Source organism: Dendropsophus ebraccatus, chromosome 10, assembly GCF_027789765.1.
Source record: "Dendropsophus ebraccatus isolate aDenEbr1 chromosome 10, aDenEbr1.pat, whole genome shotgun sequence".
Classification (NCBI taxonomy): Eukaryota; Metazoa; Chordata; class Amphibia; order Anura; family Hylidae; genus Dendropsophus; species Dendropsophus ebraccatus.
Window position 1 is genome coordinate 34,279,767 of NC_091463.1, and position 21,858 is coordinate 34,301,624.

The 21,858-nt window shown below is 44.7% G+C and overlaps 1 protein-coding gene across 1 annotated transcript in view; it reads left to right on the top strand.

Annotated features, from left to right (window-relative positions):
- Nucleotides 1-12,026: 12,026 nt before the first annotated feature.
- The window catches only part of MSN (moesin), a 60,909-nt gene continuing 51,077 nt past the window's right edge, over nt 12,027-21,858 (top strand). The window contains exons 1-2 of the mRNA XM_069985820.1: nt 12,027-12,174; nt 12,323-12,470. Of these exons, the coding sequence (XP_069841921.1) occupies nt 12,459-12,470 (12 nt within the window). The 5' untranslated portion in view covers nt 12,027-12,174; nt 12,323-12,458. The remainder of the gene's footprint in view (nt 12,175-12,322; nt 12,471-21,858) is intronic.

A 21,858-nucleotide genomic window follows, 5' to 3' on the forward strand; every position in this document is an offset into this window, starting at 1 on the left:
CCGTTTGCGTGTCATTGATCGTATTTTTTGAGCAGACCATGAAATCATCGTTAAGCGATCGATAATCGTTCTCAAATCTTTCACTGTATGTACAGGTAGTTCAGTCGGTCATTGGACGTTAGTGGGAGTATAATTAAAAATAAAAAGCATAAAAAAATAACATCTAGGATAGGAAGACTGCCACAACGATTGTAACTAACGACAATTGTTCTGTGTATTATGGTGAACTGTTTTAAGTCATTTGCAAAATCTCTCCTTTATTATTAATTGGCAAAAACGAAAAATCGCTTTGTCTAATAGGACCCTTACTATGGATAACTTCTTTTAAAATTAAAAAAAAACAACAAATACCATATCGTAGTGAATTTCACACAGTAAGTTTCTTTCAGCGAAATCTTCTGCGATACTGATTACCATTAAAGCTTATGATACTCCATTTCTCACAGAGGATGCCCTCCGGCACCAGTGATTCGCTGAATGGTATCCCAGAACATGCAGTGTACCTGCAATACAGTATGTGTGAAGGTACCCTAAAGGGGTGTTCCCAACTTCAACTAATATAGTTAAACTTTTTTGATCCGTCAAGTTAAACAACTGCTGTTTTGCAGACACATGTTCATCTGTTTTTGCTTTTAGGTTTTTTATGGCCCATAAGCAAAAACAGCTGAAAATACTTCTATAAAACAGCCATCTTTTGGGCCATAAAATGACAGTTCAAAAAATCACTCACCCTATATTCTATGCCAGCACTGTACTCTGGCCGCTACAATACTGAATGAATTGAGCAGTGTTGTGCGCTCTTTTATTCTCACAGAAGAAACAAAGAAACGGGTCCCAGTTTTTGAGATCATGGGGGTTTCAGAGGTCTGACCCACTATGATCAGACGGTTATCTCCCATCCTGTGGGTATGGGATAATCATGAAAAAACTACTGTAAGGGCAAATCATGAAAATGACCTTACTGGGTCCAGGCTCGGACTGACCCACAGGGGAACAGAGGAATCCCCCGGTGGGCCCTACCCCTTGGTGGGCCTCTGGCAGGAGGTAAGCCTCCCTGTCTGACTCTTTCTACCAGAAAATAAAAACAATTTCTATGCTATAGAAGCACAGGCAAATATACTTAAGGTACCATGTGTCTTCTTGACCTAACAGCATCTAATGGTGTCAGCAGTTTGGAACACGAAATGGAAGGCAGTGCGGGAAGATAATAAAGAAACTCACCAGTCCCCGTGCCCCCGGACCGCTCTTTCTTCCACAGCTTCTGGAAGTAATTTTCAGTAATTTTTGACTTTCATTTTTATTATATACAGATGTAGCCAGGGTTAACATGATCCCTGACGCAACAATTGTGTCAGGGAGCTGTGTTAAAGTGACACTGTCACCTCCTTTTTGCATTCTGACATCTCTACACAGGTGTAAAGGGTAAATTTAGCGGTTCTCATACCTTATTTTATATCATACGTCATGGTGCTTGTTCAAGTAAAAAGTCATCTTTTATCAACTGCAGATTTTGTTAAGTGGGCGGGACCTCACGGCATTAGCGCCACTTAGCCCCGCCCACAACACCACAGTTGGCCCCGCCCCCTCGCCCGCCATTGGAACAGGCTGGCCAAAAGGTCTAGACCCCACTTCCTTTACGTCACCAACCAATGGGCGGCAAGGGGGCGGGGCCAACGGCTAAGTGGTGCTAATGCCACAAGGCCACGCCCACTTAATACAATCTGCAGTTGATAAAAGGACACTTTTTATTTGAACAAACACCATGACGTATGATATGAAATAAGGTATGAAAAACACAAAATTTACCCTTTACACCTGTGTAGAGATGTCAAAATGCAAAATGCTGTGTCGAGTTAAATGCGTCATTGTGAACAAGTTAACACAGGCTACATCTGTAGATGTAGGTGACAAAATGCAAGCGCTATGGTTTTTTAAACATGCGAAGGAAAAAACAAAGCACGAAAAAAAAAATTGGCTCAGTCTTTAAGGGGTTAAGGAAGAGCTACGAGGGACGGAGGAACAGATAAGTATACTTTTGTTATTATGTTTCCCCCTGCCTGAGATTTGTCAGTTTAATGGGATTTTTTTCAAGAAACTTATGTGGCACCTTATACTGTTCGCATAGAGTGACTGACAAGTTACTAGCAGTGAACCAGCATTGCTGGTCACATACACAGCTCTCTGCAAAGTCGCTATAATAATCTGAAAGGTTTGGCGCTGGTTATATCTGGTAAATGTAGGGTGGGCCCCTCGTATTAAATTCCCTGGTGGGCCTAAGTTACCCCAGTCCGACACTGAGTGGGTCCAAATGTAGCACTGTACTTGGATATAAAATATATATATATTTTTTTTTTTAATGACAGGTACCTGTTAATGAAGTGGTACTATCTGTCAAATGTTTGGACATACACCTAACTGCTTGCGTACACAGACATCAATATAAGTTATTTTTCCATGACCGTTGGCTGCCTCTAATTTTGAGCTAGCTAGGAATAAAATAACATCATAAGATGACGAACACGTATGCAGGACTATGAATACCTTTTGGACAGACCGCGATACGTGTAATTTTATTAACAGTGGCAAAAGTGACTCATACAGGCGCTGGTACAATAAAAAGCACATTTTAGGTAAAATTGCTTCATTCCAAGAAATTTTGGGAGCAGCCTTTCATATTCTGCAGTGCCTGGGTGGATTAATAAATTCTTAATTCAGGCAAGTCTGGAGCAATGCAAACTTTGAAAGCACATGTATGATATTCAGTGCTGGCAAAAAAATCTTTCAATGAAACCACAAAATCTTAACATTCAAGTGTTTTAATGTGAATATTTTGTTACAATTACCATTTCGTCATGTCACCCTTAGGCTTCATTCACATGTTCCATAAAACGGCCTATGGTTTCGGACCTGCAATTGTGGACTGCACTACAAACTCATACATATCAATGGCCTCGCTTGCACATCTGCACATGTGAAGAGCCGCGATCCATGATGTAAAAAAAACCCACAATCACCTACAATTTCAGCACAGATAGTTGTCTATGTAGAGGTCCTTGCATTGTGGACAGCTACAGATACACATCTGTGGTGTGGTCTGCAGTTGGAGGTCGGAATCCACACTGCCTGTCCCATTGATACAATGGGATTTCTCAAGCGCAATCCGCCCAAAGAATTGACATGTCAAATTAACCTGATTCGGCAGATTATCCCTCCATTTAATAGAGACAAAACAACGATCATCTGATGACAACAATCATCGGCAGATTGTATATTTAGGTCCTGCCCTGAAACCATTGGCCTACAACCACGCATCGCTATGTGTCTCTACGCTCCCCGATGTTTACCTTGCTTCTCCCCGCAGCATCTGCTGCAACTTCAGAGATGGCCATCAATTGGCTGAGCGGCCTGTCACTTTAGAGACCTGCTATGAAGTTGCACAGGCAGATGCGGGAAGAAGTCTGTGCAGCCCTTGCTGCACAATGGCCGAGCCATGTAATAGGCGCAGTAAACAAATGCCAATCTAGTAGAGACAGAATTACATTTGACACACATTTGAAATAGTAAATGGTCATGGGGTAGTATTTTTTGACAGCTTCCAATAGGCTTTTCTATAGGCAAAAGAGAAAAACAAGTGGTGATATTGAAGGGGTTTTCCCAGCTCAGAAAGTGATGACATATTGCTAGGTTATACAGTTCCATCACATTATGACTTTCGGTGATTTGACAAACAATTCATTCTTTCCCTGTGTAGTGGTGCCCCTGCCCAAAGAGCCTCAAAAGTTTCTATACTATATGCTGTTTAATCCTTCGAGGGTGCATTCACATGTACAGGATCCGTAAATCAAATCTGGGCTATCAAATCTGCTGCGGATCTGCTGCAGATTCAAATCTGCTGCGGATCTGCTGCTGATTCAAGTCTGCTGCAGATCCTGTACATGTGAACACACCCTAAGGGTAGCTTCACATGTACCTAATTCGCAGCTGCGAGTTTGCAGTGAAATCTGCAGCAAATCCTGGTACTGTCACTTAAATGGGGTTACATAACCGCAGCGGAATGAAAATGTAACCTGGCCCCTTTAACCCCCTGCCGCCTGGAGCATACATTACCTGCTTGGCACCGCAGTTACCATGTACCAGGTATGTCATGGGTTGCTAAGATGTTAAAGTGAGTGTCCATGTCATTCATTGATTGAGAGGAACGTTGGAAGCACTGTTCAGCTTCACTCATTTCAGATCCATTTTAATGGCCTCATACACACACCTGTGTTTGTTATGGACCCGTGTTGGGGCCACGACCCATTTTTATAAATAACCAAGGGTCCTTAAAGGGGTTATCCAGCGCTACAAAAACATGGCCACTTTCTTACAGAGACATCCTCACTCTTGTCTCCAGTTTGGGAGGGGGTTTGCAACTTAGTTCCATTGAAGTGAATGGAGCTTAATTGAGAACCATACCTGAACTGGAGACAAGAGTCGTGCTGTTTCTGAAAGAAAAGGGTCATCTGTTTGTAGCGCTGGATAACCCCTTTAACCCCTTAAGGACCCATGCCGTATATCATGTCACTTAAGGAATTATGACGTACTAATATGCCAGTGGGTCTGGTGGCGCTATGAAGTGAGCTCAGGAGCGGAGCTCACGTCATAACACGTGGGGACCAGCTGCTATCAGCAGCCAGGTCCTTACTGTTAATGGCGGACCGCCATTAACCCTTGCAGTGCCGCAATTGCGGTACTTAACACAGTTACAATTACAATAACACAATTACAATTCTCTGATTGGAACCCCCGCAGTGTTCTGATCGTTACAACTGACTGCCGAAGGTCTCTTACCTTGCTTCCGGCAGTCAGATTGGCAATTCATTCATTGAGTCTGCCACAGGCAGGCTCTATGCATTGATCGCAAGTAACGCTGATCAATGCTATGCTTAGGCATAGCAAAGATCAGTGTTACTGATCTAGTGTAAAAATGTAAAAGTCCCCTAGGGGCCTTAAAAAGTGTAAAATAAAAAAATGAATTAAAAAAAAATGACACAACCCCTCCCCCAATAAAAGTTTAAATCACCCCCTTTCCCATTTTATAAATAAAACATATAAAGATAAGATAATAAATAAACATATATGTGGTGTCCCACTGCGGGTGTTGTTATCCTTTACATCCCTCGTAAAAGTCTGTACTTGTTTGTGGTCTTGTCACAGCTGTTGCATTACCAGAGATGACCACTAGATGTTGCTGTATCATATAACTAAGGTCTAGAAGTTGCACAGCTGAAGTATTCTAAAGGGTTATTGTTTGTGTAAGTCTCAGATTCTGTAATCCAGTAGGATTTCTCCTTTCTTCTCTCCTATCCTCTCTTTTCTATCCCGTTTGTCTATTGCACTCTTTCCACCCAACCACAGGGCATCTTACACGCTGGTTAGGAAGTTAGTCCCTTGGGTGAAGGAGAAGTCTTAGCTAAGCTTTGGTGGAGAAAGGACGCAGCTCAGATAGCTCTCCACAGTGGTTTTACCTGGGCCCTGGCCCTCTGCCAGGTCCCCTCTACAGTTCAGTCTTATGGTGCGTTTACATGAAACAATAATTGGCCCGATCGTACGAGTAACGATTTTTTTTCATAACGATCGTTTTGCAATCGTTTTGCGAACGCTTAAGCCTATCTCACACATTGGTTAAATCGTCGAACGACTGTTCACACGGAACGATTTGCGAATTTTTTTGCGAACGACGATTTGATAACATGTTGAAAGATCAAAATGAGCCATGTATCGTTCGTCTTTTGATCGTTTGCTGCGTTTACACGTACGATTATCGTTCAAATTTGATCGTTATCGCGCAAATTCGCACGATAATCGTTACGTGTAAACGCACCATTATGGTGCGTTTACACGAAACGATAATTGGCCCGATCTTACGATTAACGATGTCGGAGTAACGATTTGTTTTACATAACGATCAGCGTTTAGACGGTACGATATATCGTATGGAAAATCCGTTTTGCGATTGTTTTGCGAACGCTTAAGCCTATCTCACACATTGGTTAAATCGGCAAAGAACTGTTCACTCGGAAGGATTTGCGAATTTTTTGCAAACGACGATTTGATAAGTTGAAAGATCAAAATGAGTGATGTATCGTTCGTCGTTTGATCGTTCGCTGCGTTTACACGTACGATTATCGTTTGAATTCGATCGTTATTGCGCAAATTTGCACGATAATCGTTACGTGTAAACGCACCATAAGTAAGTACCCCGCATGGGTAGGATGCAGAACAGAGCCCTCTGACAAGCCTTTTCTTGAAGCACCACACACGCTGTGTGATGCACTGTTAAGCCCTTCAAGAGAGGACTCGCCAACGGATAACCTCAACCAACGCCGAGGACAAGGAGTAACTACAGTGCAGGACAGTATCTGCAAAAGAGCCCCAAAAAGCTAGGAACTGATCCGGGTGGAGCAAAGTTACGTAAAGTCTATGAACTCCATCTCGCAGCGTTTGTGTACTGGACCCAGCTAGCCTCTCGGCAGAGCACATTACAAATTGGGTTGAGACTCTCACAGCACTCTCCTCTCTACTACCCTATCTCAGTACAACCTTATCAACTCTACTATATCCTACTCAGCACTTCTCACACAGATCTGGTGGTTCTATGTTCGTGTATTTATTGGTACTGTATCAAGTGTATTTCAAGATTTTTTGTATTACCTGCTGCACATTACCAAGTAGTAAACCAAGTCAACGTTACCACTTGAGTCTGTGATTATTCGCTTCCACCTGCACAGCAACCTTGGGAGATTTCCCCTTTCTGTGGGTGGCGGGTACTACCACTATTCGGGAGGGTTAGTACACCACTCTGGCCATCTGTGACATAATCCCAAGGGACCCTTCAGCAACCCGACAGGACACCGACCACAGGGGAGAAGGGTACAACCAGCCTTACTCTCTAAAAGCAGGCGTGCTATCACACCTGTGTGCCTACCAGGCAATGGCATCACGTGACAAACCCTAAGGTCCAGATGTATCTCGGCCATCAACCACAAGTAGTGGCATTACACTTCCATCTAGCAAGTGACTGGCCGTCCCACCGCTACATCATCCGGGGGCACACCAAATATATACAGTAGTGTGCGCAAAGTTAAAATAAACCAATATTGATCCCACTTGGGACACATTAAACACATTTACATTATTTCCTATGGGAAAACACTGCTCTGTTCTCAAACTGCCTCCCTGAACCAACTAAGTTCGAGAACCGAGGTACCACTGTATACAACTGCTCAAAAAATAAAGGGAACAATCAAATCTGAATGAATGAAATATGTCATTGAATACTTTGCTCTGTACAAAGTTGAATGTGCTGACAACAAAATCACAAAAAGATCATCAATGGAAATCAAATTTATTTACCAATGGAGGCCTGGATTTGGATTTACACACAAAGTTAAAGTAGAAAAACACACTCCAGGCTCATCCAACTTTGATGTAATGTCCTTAAAAAGTCAAAATGGGGCTCAGTATTGTGTGTGTCCTCCACTCTCTACAATGCCTGGACATGCTCCGGATGAGGTGGCTGATGGTCTCCTGAGGGATCTCCTCCAAGACCTGGACTAAGGCATCCGCCAACCCCTGGACAGTCTGTGGTGCAACATGAGGTTAGTGGATAAAGCGAGACATGATATCCCAGATGTTCTCATTCGGATTCAGGTCTGGGGAATGGGCGGGCCAGTCTATAGCTTCAATGCCTTCATCTATTGGAACTGCTGAAACACTCCTGCCACATGAGGTCTACCATTGTCCTGCATAAGGAGGAACCCAGGGCCAACCGCACCAGCATATGGTCTCACAAGGGTTCTGAAGATCTCATCTCGGTACCTAATGGCAGTCAGGCTACCTCTGGTGAGCACATGGAGGGCTGTGCAGCCATCCAAAGAAATGCCATCCCACACCATTACTGGCCCACTGCAAAACCTGTCATGCTGAAGGATGTTGCAGGCTTTTATCTGTGAAGAGCACAGGGAACCAGTGGTGAATCTTCCAATCCTTGTGTTCTCTGGTAAATGCCAAGCATCCTGCGCTGTGTTGGGCTGTGAGCACAACATCCCTTTGTGGATGTCGAACCCTCATGGAGTTGGTTTCTAGCTGTTTGTGCAGACACATGCACATTTGTGGCCAGCTAAAGGTAATTTTGCAGGAGTTTGGCAGTGGTCCTCCTGTCCCTCCTAGCACAAAGGCAGAGGTAGCAGTCCTGTTGCTGGGTTGCTGCCCTCCTATGGCCTCCGCCACGTCTCCTGGGGAACTGGCTTGTCTCGTGGTAGCACCTCTAGCCTCTGGACACTACGCTGATAGACACAGCAAACCTTTTTGCCACAGCTCGCATTGATGTACGATCCTGGATGAGCCGCACTATCTGAGCCACTTGTGTGGGTTGTAGAGTCCATCTCATGCTACCACAAGTGAGAAGCACCACCAACATTCAAAAGTGACCAAAACATCAGCCAGAAAGCATATGCACTGAGAAATGGCCTGTGGTCCCCACCTACAGAACCACTCCTTTATTGAGTGTCTTGCTAATTGCATGTGAAATTGACTGTCAATCAGTGTTGCTTATTAAGTGGACATTTTAATTTCACAGAAGTTTGATTGACTTGAAGCTTTATTGTTTTGTTTAAATGTTCTCTTTATGTTTTTGAGCAGTGTGTATACACACACACACACACACTAGTACCTTGGTTTGAGAGTAACTTGGATTGACAGTTCCTTGCAAGAAGAGTTCACAGATTTTCAAAATTGTAACTTGGTTTAAGAGCATTGCTTTGGTTAAAGAGCTCACTGTGAGCTCTTTAACATAGCATAGTCTGCTAACCAGGGTCTACAGCCCTGAACTCTGACGCAGGAAGTCTCCCTCACCTTCCAAATCATAGCAGATCCATTTCAGGCTGGAGTTTGTATCAGGGGAGAGGGCTGTGGAGGAAATCTCTTCATAGCTGTAACCCCTCTGCCCAGAGAGTGCTGCATTTATGTGCCCACATATGCCCTGCTCATTCCTTCATGCTCCCTGCAGTCTCTGTTAGCCAACACTTACACTCAGCTATACACTGTGCTGCTCGGATGTGCCTGCACTTACACTCAGCCATTCACACTGCTGTATAGAGAAGTTTTTGTCACTGTCCTCCTGCACAGCTCTGAGATTCTCACTTCCTGATTGGTCCATGCTGAACACACACCCCTTCCCCATTGCTGTCATAAGACAACACAGACCTCTCATAGAAGCCCTGCTTCTCTATTCTAGCCTATCATACTACACTACTGCATTATGGGGATCTGCAGTTCCATCCTGTTTATGCACTTACTACACATTATATACCCCATATATTGCTGATTACTGTACAGTAACTTATAATATGACATATTTATATTAGTTTTTAAATGTTTGTTTTACATGTTAATCAGAATTACAAAAAAATAATTATTTTGGGGGTGTGGAACCTATTGTCTGCATTTCAATAATTTCTAATGGGAAAATTTGCTTTGGTTTAAGAGTGATTTGGATTACAAACACAGCCCCAATATATATATATATATTTTGGTGTGTGTGTGGGGATAGACCCTTTTTTATAGTTTGCCTCAGGCAGCAGAGTTCTTACATACAAGTTCTTACATACAACAGTCAGAAAGAGCTACAAGAGACTCTAAATGTCTTTCTATGTAGAGGACTGGAGTGTTTTCAGGGTTTTGTACAGATCACACAGGGTCCCAGAAAAATAAAATGAAGCTGCCCTTAACTGGTGCCCAAAGGTGCAACTCATCCTGACACAGGTAAAGAGCAGGACATATAGTATCACACTTTACTGTAGAAAGGAGATACTAGACAAACATAGCAGTACAGGACATGTAGTACCACACTGTACTGTAAAAAGGAGATACTAGACAAACAGCAGTACAGGACATGTAGTATCACACTATACTGTAGAGAGGAGGTACTAGACACACAAAGCAGTACAGGACATGTAGTATCACACTGTACTGTAGGGAGGAGATACCAGACAGCCAACTAGTGCATGCACTTCACTTATACTGGGATTTTACCAGCAAAATGGACACTTTCTTTGGTGGATCAGCTAGTATTTTTTTTTTTACATGTTCCGCAGATCCTGTCTGTAGCATGGTATGTTGAGCCTGTTAAGTTACGATGGTCCAAAAAGAAACATTGTATATTGAAAATATTGTATCTTGAGGCCATTGTAAGTTGAGGGACCACTGTATATAGAGGATTCCCAACTCCAGTCCTCTCTACCTAGCAGCTCTCAACTGCTATGAAAAGTCAAGGACCATGGCGCCAACAGTCTTTTTCGGCATGCTTGTGAGGGGGACCATAGTGACAGGTAAGCATTAGGCTAAGTTCACACGGTAAAATAAATGCAAAATATGACAGTAAAACAACTATAAAACACAGCCATAATTATCAAATAATAATGCTATATTAAAGTTATCCTACAGTATGTGCGCCGACTTTTTTTCCCATAGACTTTAATGTACAGTGGAGGACATAGACAGGGTGGTTGTGATGTGTTACTGCCAGAATCACCAAACTCGGCTTATTTACTATATAATCACCGAAACCACAGAAAAAAAAACGTAAAAAAAAACAATTTTTTTTTAGCCATCTGCTTCTATGTAATTGACAGTAATATAAACACCAGGAACTGATGTTTCCTCTATGCTGAAGTAATGAGGAGAAGCTGAAAAGTGCAGGGTGGCCGTAGCCCTCAGCAGAAAGCCTGGTCAGTCCGCCATAGACCTCAGCAGAGAGCCTGGTCAGTCCGCCATAGCCCTCAGCAGAGAGCCTAGTCAGTACGCCATAGCCCTCAGCAGAGAGCCTAGTCAGTACGCCATAGCCCTCAGCAGAGAGCCTAGTCAGTACGCCATAGCCCTCAGCAGAGAGCCTGGTCAGTCCGCCATAGCCCTCGGCAGAGAGCCTGGTCAGTCCGCCATAGCCCTCAGCAGAGAGCCTGGTCAGTCCACTATAGACCTCAGCAGAGAGCCTGGTCAGTCCGCCATAGCCCTCAGCAGAGAGCCTGGTCAGTCCGCCATAGCCCTCAGCAGAGAGCCTGGTCAGTCCGCCATAGCCCTCAGCAGAGAGCCTGGTCAGTACGCCATAGCCCTCAGCAGAGAGCCTGGTCAGTACGCCATAGCCCTCAGCAGAGAGCCTGGTCAGTACGCCATAGCCCTCAGCAGAGAGCCTGGTCAGTACGCCATAGCCCTCAGCAGAGAGCCTGGTCAGTACGCCATAGCCCTCAGCAGAGAGCCTGGTCAGTACGCCATAGCCCTCAGCAGAGAGCCTGGTCAGTACGCCATAGCCCTCAGCAGAGAGCCTGGTCAGTCCGCCATAGCCCTCAGCAGAGAGCCTGGTCAGTACGCCATAGCCCTCAGCAGAGAGCCTGGTCAGTCGGTTATAGCCCTCAGCAGAGAGCCTGGTCAGTCGGTTATAGCCCTCAGCAGAGAGCCTGGTCAGTCCGCCATAGCCCTCAGCAGAGAGCCTGGTCAGTACGCCATAGCCCTCAGCAGAGAGCCTGGTCAGTCCGCCATAGCCCTCAGCAGAGAGCCTGGTCAGTACGCCATAGCCCTCAGCAGAGAGCCTGGTCAGTCGGTTATAGCCCTCAGCAGAGAGCCTGGTCAGTCGGTTATAGCCCTCAGCAGAGAGCCTGGTCAGTCCGCCATAGCCCTCAGCAGAGAGCCTGGTCAGTACGCCATAGCCCTCAGCAGAGAGCCTGGTCAGTCCGCCATAGCCCTCAGCAGAGAGCCTGGTCAGTACGCCATAGCCCTCAGCAGAGAGCCTGGTCAGTCGGTTATAGCCCTCAGCAGAGAGCCTGGTCAGTCGGTTATAGCCCTCAGCAGAGAGCCTGGTCAGTCCGCCATAGCCCTCAGCAGAGAGCCTGGTCAGTCCGCCATAGCCCTCAGCAGAGAGCCTGGTCAGTCCGCCATAACCCTCAGCAGTGATCCCTGTGGAGATGCTGAGGGTGGCAGCCAGGCGGGCGGGCGGGGTGCCCCTCACCCCCCTCTGTGAGGGGAGCCCGCCATTCTTTCGGACCGTTGCTTCTACATTATAACTACTTTCTCAGTCTCCACACGAGCCGCCCTGGACGCCCCCGACCATCACCACAGCCGGTGCCCTGAGGGGGGCGGCCGGTATGAAGCCAATGTTTCCGAGATTCGCCCGCCTTTCTCGGGGGGTGGGGGGTCTGAGTAGACAGTGGGCGGGGCCGGCGCCCATGCTATGTGTCATGTCTTCATTTCCCTGGGTGTGGTTTTAGCAGATACTTTACTGTTCCGTTAGGAGAAGAATCACATTGTTACAGCAGCGGCATCCCGGCTCCCGGACCCAGTGCTACCCTCATCATCCTCCCGGTGCTGTATGGGGAGAAGCTGATAGCTACAAGGGACGAGTGCACCAAAGCTTATAAGCCGCCACCATGCCAAAAACTGTGAGTCCCGCTCTTTATCTCTTACTCCTAAAGTTACCCCCCCCCTTACCCCAGTGAGTGCTCCACAAGTGTACAGCAGCCTGGTGTCTGCACTCCATACTGCTCCACAGGCCGCCCGGGGTGCCCCATAGAAAGGATGCCAGTCCAGGCTGCTGCCCTTTGTGTGGTGCCAGTGACTGCTAGAGCCAGACTGGGCTTCTGTATGAGTGATGCCAATGGTTGTATACAGTAACTAGGTGGCTAGTGTACTATACAAAAGTTATACTAGTGCTGTATGTATAGTGATCCCCTCTATAACTAATACTAGTGCTGTATGTATAGTGATCCCCTCTATAACTAATACTAGTGCTGTATGTATAGTGATCCCCTCTATAACTAATACTAGTGCTGTATAGTGATCCCCTCTATAACTAATACTAGTGCTGTATGTATAGTGATCCCCTCTATAACTAATACTAGTGCTGTATGTATAGTGATCCCCTCTATAACTAGTACTAGTGCTGTATGTATAGTGATCCCCTCTATAACTAGTACTAGTGCTGTATGTATAGTGATCCCCTCTATAACTAGTACTAGTGCTGTATGTATAGTGATCCCCTCTAGAACTAATTTTGTCTGTACTGTATAGTGGTCCTCTTTTTAACTACTGCTGTATGTATAGTGATCATCTACATAACTAATGCTGTATGTATAGTGATCTGCTCCCAAAAGACCACCACTTTGAGAAGACCTCCAGACCATATTTTCGTTGTCAGTTTTCTTTAAGAACACCCACTCCTACATGAGACCCCTTTTACTGCAGGTTTGGGTGGTCTTCTCAGAGTTTTAGCTGTACTTAATGTACCTACTGTAACGTGTCTAGATTTCTATGTGCTCTAGAATACTGATGTTCCATTGGTGAGATTGACCTGTATTCTATAATATGGGCGCGTGTGGCAAGACAGTTTTGTTTTTTTTTTTACTTTCGTTTTTCAATCTTGAATGATGGAGTTCGCAGAGATGAACTTTCATCGTAGACATTAGGTCTGACGTAGCTGATCACTACATTGTATAGTGGAGGCTGTGACGACTGTGACAATTGTGCAGTGTTTCGTTAATGTATGTGCTGACCTTGGGTGTGTGGTTTAATATCACTGGCTGTTGTAGTAATAATGTGGTTATTACTTATTATAATATGCTGAGGAGCTGACTATTACTATTGTAGTTATGACATGTGCCATACTTACCATAGTGTGCCACTTGTCTTTATCCATTACGTGAGCGACAAGGTGTGCCCATCACATGCTCTCTTAAGCACAGGGCACTTATATGATTCCCTTGTATCGGGTTCTCATCACTTTGTGTGGGTCCACTGAATTGGACTTACCAGCAATGAATTATGAAAGTCATTGACTTGCAGTTTCTCGGTGACAGTAATATATATGTATGTATTGGAGGGTGTGGTGGTGGTCTGGACTTTGCTTCAGCATCTTCCCCTCTTTTTAAGAAGTTGAAGCAACTTCCCTTGGGTGTGTGACTTGGGGAGTCTCTGCATGAGTCTCCTAGCAGGAAGTGACCACTGTTAACTATTTGCTCTCCGTAACCAGCGACTCGTCATTTAACCATTAGTTTGTATAGCTCAGCTCTAAACCACGAAGGTCAATAACTTAATTTGTTTTACTTCTCACCAAATTCTTGAACGTTGTATTTACAGAAGGACAGTTTGATGTGATTTTTTTTTTTTTCTTCTTCATAGTTCTTGGCCTTATTCAAATGACAAAGATGGCATTTGTACGCCCACCAATGTTCATGGAAGTTCACTGAATAGGTCCATTCAGTAAGAACGACGTCTGTTTCCATGAAGTGAGAAATCCCACTCTTGGTGCAGAATGAAGCTATATCCATGCTCCCTTATTAGGGTCTTGACTAAGGTTATAGTCACATTCTGCAGAGTTGGAGGAAATTCTCCATCTGAAAATCTGTTTTTCTGCCGCAGGGACATGGATTTCTGCAGAATGAATGGGACAGTCACAGAAAACGCACCTATTTCCAGAACTAGGGTCCTGCAATTGTAATCCGAACTGGAAGGACAGACAGGGGTGGCATTCCATTGATATATGATTTCATGCAGATTCCACCCCTATACATTAAATCTCCTGTACCAATTGGCATACTATGGGTTAGAAAATCTGCACCGCAGGTCAGCTTCCATGTGGAAATTTCATTCACATTCTACAGTATGTGGGTGAAAGTTGTAAAATCCGCAGTGAATTCAACACATTCGCATTCACCCACAGTGAAAAACACAATAGAAAGTATTTTATTTTTTGAGTCCATATAGATTCTAATTGTCCAAAGTGGTGCAGATATAAGCAGCTAGTTGCTGAGGGTAAGTTCACACAGAGGAAAACAGGCGGAAATTGGGGGCAGAACCCCCCGCTGCGAGCTCCACTCAGAATCCCTCTTGCCTCAGTGTCTGAAGGGGATGTATCGGGCGACCTATACGTTCCATTGAGACACTGAGGCTGGTGAGATTCCAAGTGGTGTCCGCGGTAGACATTCCGGTCAGAATTTCCGCCTGTATTCTTCAGTGTCAACGTACCCTTAAAGAGTAACATTCATTATTCAGGCCTTTCAAGGGGTTATCCAGCACTACAAAAACATGGCCTCTTTCCCCCACTGTTGTCTCCAGTTTGGGTGAGGTTTTGAAACTCCGTTCCATTGAAGTAAATGGAGCTTAATTGCAAACCGCACCTGAACTGTAGACAACAGTAGGAGGAAAAGTGGCCATGTTTTTGTAGCGCTGGATAACCCCTCTAAGCTTCTATGTGCAGATGCTGCTGCCGAAGGAAGTTTGGGTAGCCGTAGAAGAGTCCTAAGCATCTTTAAGTTCCATGCACAAGCCCTATTAATAAGAATAGGTGCCGTGCACAGAACTAGGATTCTGAGGACCTTTTCATGGCAACCTGAACTTCCTTCAGGAGCTGCGGAGATTTAGAAGCATAAATCATAACACACTGTATGCTTTAAGAGAAAAGTTCCTTTAGGTGTGGAATGTTTGATACCGTAGGAAGCCAGTGCCTCCAGATACCAGTTAGAGTCTACTTTTTGGGTTGTTTTTTCTGTGCCTGGATCCAATAATGGAATTCCTTTTGTTACAAATGATGGAACTGTAGCCACTCGGTGGCACTAACTGGGTTGGAATATGGGAAGATTCATTTATTTTTCTCATAAATTTTAAATGGATATGTGCAAAAAACACTCCTTAAAGAGGCCCTGTCACCACAACAACAAAAAAAGTTTGCCTTGTCAGAGAGACGTAACCGTGGGAGATGGTCTCCAACAGCACTTTTAGCAACAAGTCAGGATCTCGGATGGCGAGGAGGGATCTATCAGGGATCTAAAGATGACAGCTTCATCCTATTACCGGATGCAGCATTTCCCTGGTGTCTAGTGGGGTGGATTGCTCCTCCACGACGTCCCGGAGGAGCAATCCACACATCCTCACCCGGCAAAATTGCACATTTTTGGTCGCATCAAATCCAGAAAAAATGGAATAAAAAGCGATCAAAAAGTTGTATATGCGCAATCAAGGTACCGATAGAAAGTAAACATTATGGCGCAAAAAATGACACCTCACACAGACCCATATACCAAAGGATAAAAGTGCTATAGGTATGGGAATGGAGCGATTTTAAGGAACATATATTTGTTAACAAAGGTTTGAATTTTTTACAAACCATCAGATAATATAACTGTTATACATGTTGCATATCGTTGTAATCGTAACGACTTTTGAGGAACATGCATAACAAGTCAATTTTAGCCCAGGGCGAATGGCGTAAAAACAAAAAAACCCTAAATAAAAAAGCGTTGTTTTTTTTTGTTAAATTTCACCTCACATTGAATTTTTTGCTGGTTTCGCAGTGTACTTTATGCAAAAATTAAGCCTGTCATTGGAAAGTACAATTAGTGACGCAAAAAATAAGGGCTCATGTGGGTCTCTAGGTGGAAAAATGCAAGTGCTATGGCCTTTTAAACACAAAAAGGAAAAAACTAAAACGCAAAAACGAAAATTGGCTCCGTCCTTAAGAGGTTAAAGGAGAAGTCCGGCGAAAATTTTTATTAAAGTATTGTATTGCCCCCCAAAAGTTATACAAATCCCTAATATACACTTATTAAGGGAAATGCTTATAAAGTGCTTTTTCCCTGCACTTACTACTGCATCAAGGCTTCACTTCCTGGATAAAATGGTGATGTCACGACCCAACTCCCAGAGCGGTGCGGGCTGTGGCTGCTGGAGAGGATGGTGGCAGGGGGACGTTGAGGGACACAGGGCACTGGAGGGACACTGAGCATCCCTCTGTCATCATCCTCTCCAGCAGCCACAGCACAGCTCTGGGAGTCGGGTCGTGACATCATCATTTTATCCAGAAAGTGAAGCCTTGATGCAGTAGTAAGTGCAGGGAAAAAAGCACTGGATGTGCATTTCCCGTGATAAGTGTATTGGTGATTTGTATAACTTTTGGGGGGCAATTTAATGCCTTAATAAAAGTTTTCGCCGGACTTCTCCTTTAAGATTTAAAGCTTCACCTGGTAATTCATGACTGTTATTACAGCTTTAAGCGTGAAGGTTATAAAAACAGCAATTTTCTTGATACGTTGAATTTCCTGGGCTCTGTGTTTTCCCAGTGTAGCAGAGATAACTTACTGACAGAGTTTTACTATTAACTGCTTTCCAATCTGAAGCCAGCTTCACGCTGAATGGTCGTGTACAAACTTGACAAGCTTAAAGCTTAATAGATCACTGGCCAAAAATGCTTACATTCAAGCTGAAACAAGGTCTGGCCTTTGCTCTAAATGCAGTCACCCACAGCTACGAGACTTACCCAAGACTCTTGTGCTAGAAGACTGAAAAAGTACAGTTTGGTAGGAAACACAAATGATGTTGTGTTATACTTTGTGCACTGCATTAAATGTATACAAAGTTATAATAGATGTATTCACAAAAAAGCACTCTCTTACAAGTAGCAAATGTGCTGCTGTGTGACCATCACTTCCTGCTATAGAAAGAATTGTCTACCCAAATACATCTCGTAACGGAAGGAAGTGTCAGCGTGCAGTGGGGGAAGTGACCTGATCACACTGCTTCAGCGGTTGAAGGGTTTAGCTGAAACTTTAAAAGTGAGAAAAGAGAGATGCACCCTGTTTATGGATCATACAATGTGATCAAGTAAAGTAGATGTTAAAAAAACATATGAAGGTCTCTATCTCAAGGCTATCTTTAACTCTGCGCCAGTTCTATAATAGCCCATAGACATGTATGCCAAAATTGTGATCTTTATAACTGTGTTTCTTTCTGTAATCATATATGCTAAAAATGTGATCATGGCATAAATATGTAATGTTCAGAATGCACAGGACTATATACATGTATATAGATCACCTGTGGTTACACTGGCATTGTTCCCCTAGGCAGGATAAGTTTTATGAGTTATGAAGCTGCAGACCATCGCCAGTCTTATGATGCAGTACAGGATAGATACAAGGGGAATGAATCACTAGGACAGAACAATCTAGTCTCGGATTTGCCCAGTGGCCTTTAGGATTTTCTAGAGTTTCATAAGCTCTTCTTTTGTATGAGCTGGGGGGGTTCAGCAGTGACTCGTAAAGTGGTGGGTATGAGTAATACTTGTATTCCTGCCACGCCTTATATTACACTGCCTGTATCCGGCCCTCAGACAGTGTGAGCTATAGAAAACCGTTAAAGGTGCAGATCCCAGTGGACTTCTAAGAGGTTGATGAAAAATGAATGCCATATCTGTAGAGTGTATACCTATAGAGGGTCCATCTATGCTCTGTATATGTATTATAATTCATAAAGGTATACCTATAGTAAAAGCATCAACCACTTAAACTCCTTCAGGCAAGGGCACTTGTACACTTAGTGATTCGATGGCTTCTATTGTTTACAGTCACTGACAGCAAGCAGATATTGGAGATGACTTAAGTTCCTAGGTAGTGGAGTCATGTGGTCTCAATATGTATTCAAGATGTGCGGACTTCTAATGAATTGTTAATGGCTGCGATTTTGCAAGTTGCATACTTGCAAAGTAATGCATCCGTTGGGTCTATTCATTATTGGCCTCATGGTTTTGCTTTTACACAGCCTGGGTGCCCAATAACAATCTAACATTAAATCTGCATGCATGCAAGGGGGTCCTGGATAGGTGACCCACAATCTATAGATCAGATGGAAAAGGGTTGTTGTTTTTTTTTTTTGTTTTTTTCTTTTCTACCTTTTTATGTTTATTTTTAGAGCCTTTTAACTATTACAGTTTCCAGAACAGTGTGGCTGGATTGTAGTTTTCTAGGTTTTAAAAAAACTCATCAGTTAAATTAGTGATGGCTTACATATAAACCATACCAAATGTGTAACCCTTGTCATGCTGTTAAAATGTGATGAAATGGCTTTATTGCATGGAATAACATTTGCACGAAGCACTTTTACAGGTGCACTATAAGTAGGGATATCTCTTGTCTATTTTATTCTCTTTTTTTATGCTTGTGATTGAGTATTCTTGTGCTAAAGTTGGTCGTACACCTTGAGTAGCTGGTAGACTGTTCCTGGCTGTGAAGGCATAGGATCAGATTTTTGTACCTTGGTTTAAGAGTAACTTGGTTCAAGAGCGTTTTGGTTTAAGAACTCAGTTTTTCAAAATTGTGACTTGGTTTAAGAGCATTGCTTTGGTTTAAAAGCTCAGTGTACTGGGTGGAAGCGCAAGTGAAGGAGGGGCATGGTCTGCACAGCGGGGTTTACAGCCCTGTACTCTGACCCAGAAAGTCTCCCTCACCTTCCAAATCATAGCCAATCCACTTCTTGGAAATCCAAATTCGACCAGTTGGAGGTCACCAAGTACCCCATGAAGCCTTGCTAAACGATGCCCACACCTTCGGAATGACACTGTGAAATCAGGGGGAGCATGCCTGGGTGCACCCAACACCCCAAAATCGCATTATAATGCCACTCTCCGCAGTTGCCAAGGAAAAATATTTGCCAACACTTTACAAATGTTTACGGCAATGTTCACACATTTCCTTCATATTTTGTGCGCAGTGTTACATACATGATTCCAATGTGCGTCTCTAGAGCGTCACGTTATTTGCGCGTATCATGCATTACACTGTACGAACGCTAAACCGCAGCAGAGCAGAGATTAGGCAACTGGCTCTATAGGTATCACGTGCCTTTTACTGGGCAACTGGCACAATAGGTATCACTTGCCTTTTACTGGGCAACTGGCACAATAAGGTATCACGTGCCTTTTACTGGGCAACTGGCACAATATGTACGTTTACATGCCCTTAGTGGGCTAAACCAGGGACACTATAAGTCACTTGTACACACAGGGTACTGGAATGAATACAGCTGTTTCTGTTATATCATCTATGTCTTAGCACTGAGAAGTGCTTTGGATTCAAAGATGACCTTTTTCGCTGAATCTTAGCCCTGAAAAAGACTTTTGGGTTCAGTAGTAATCCTGCCTAACCAAAACACTACTAAAACCTATCTCCCCCTGGCTAGGTTGAAAGCACATCTGCGGTCGAGAGGCGAAAGTCAATTATTAAATCTTCAAGGTCATGTCGTTCAGCCATCCAATGAGGGTAGACGCCGTTTTCGTGCTGCGTGCGTACTCCCAAGGTCCCTCACGGCCTCCCTGCTTGGTGTTGGATTTAAAAAGCGCCAAGTGTGATGGGAGGGCTTTCAAATGTTTCCTGCTTATTCATCACACTACTCGATTGAATTTGAATCTTTCGAATACAGCAATATTCGATCGAATGCCATCTTGATCAAATCAGATTCGCTCATCTCTATTTGTAAACCCTGGCATGTTAAAAAAGAAAAAATCATTGGCTGTAGACTGCATATCTCCTTTTGTAAGAAGTAATGGGCTGCCAAAAGCTAATGAAAGAAAAGAGCCGATCGTACATGCAGCTCTGCTCCTAGAATGACTTATCTGTGTAATAGGCTCAGTAAACTATCCACAGAGAACAGCGCTCATTTTAAAGGTGGCTAGGGCCAAAATGAAGGTGGTGAGGTGCCTTCATTATGGCCCTGCAGACAGCAGGGTCCGGAATATAGGAGTGTTAGAGGAGTGTAGAAATCTGCTGGGCCTCCTGCTCACGAGTGCAGCTTTAGGGAATTAATCATTTCTTCCTTGTCCTCGTCTTGGTGTCAGTAACTCACATTGTGTATTCAGCTGGTGCGTAATGTTCAGCCTACTCTTCATTGCTGGATATTGATTTGCCTTGTCATCATAAAATTTTGAGAGATTTTCCTCTGTTTCTGACGTTCTTAATACAAACAGTGACAAAAACAACTCCTGATCCGTCTTTTACTGCGCTTGTGCTGACACAGCTTACAGTTTGCTCTATGCTTAGAACCGTTCCGAGGGCAGGAAGTCCCTCCCAACCTGCTACTGACAAGACTAACGGGGGCTGTTACACTCCCAAGGTGGAGATAAAGTAGGGCTGGGCGGTATACCGCAAAAATACTGATACCGTCACTGGCGTCGGTTAACCGACTTCAACTTAGCCAGGACGGTAATTGCGGTATTTTTGTATTTTTATGTCCCCGCACCCGTCCTCTCAGAGCCCCCCGCACACACAAGCGGCCCGGCACGAGCGCTGCACGTCATGTGCAGGAACGCCAGTATCGGAGCGGGAGCTGGAGGAGCAACAGGGCCCAGGTGACAATGCCGCCCGCCCCTGCCTGCTCCAAGCGAAACCCCCCCCCCCCGCACCTCTCCGCCCTCTCCTCCCTCTCCTCCCGTCCGGTCAGAGGCCCCGTCCTGCCGCATCTGTCCCGTCCATGCGCCCACCACCCGTCCGGTCCGGCGTCCCAGCACACTGAGGGGAGTACAGGACAGCCGCCCCCAAGTGCTGCTCCTCCACCTTCAGCTCTGACATGGGCGCCTCCCTGCACACACAGGAAAACGTGTGCAGCGCTCGCCGGCCGGGGGGGGGGGGCGCTCGGACGGGACTGTGCTGGTCCTCCCTCCCGGACCAGTCTTGTCCACCCGGCCGGCGAGCGCTGCACACGTTGTCCTGTGTGTGCAGGGAGGCGGCCATGTCATAGCTGGAGGTGGAGGAGCAGCACTTGGGAGCAGCTGACCTGTCATCTCATCCCCTCAGTACCAGTGCAGGACTGTAACATAGGAGGAATAATGGGCTGCAGCAGGCAGGATAACTTATAGCTGTGTGTGGTATCCTGCCTGCTGCAGCCAATCCATTCCTCCTATGTTACAGTCCTGTACTGTTACTGGGGGGACTGCAGTCATACACCCCTGTCCTCCTCCCCATACAGTCATACACCCCTGTCCTCCTCCCCATACAGTCATACACCCCT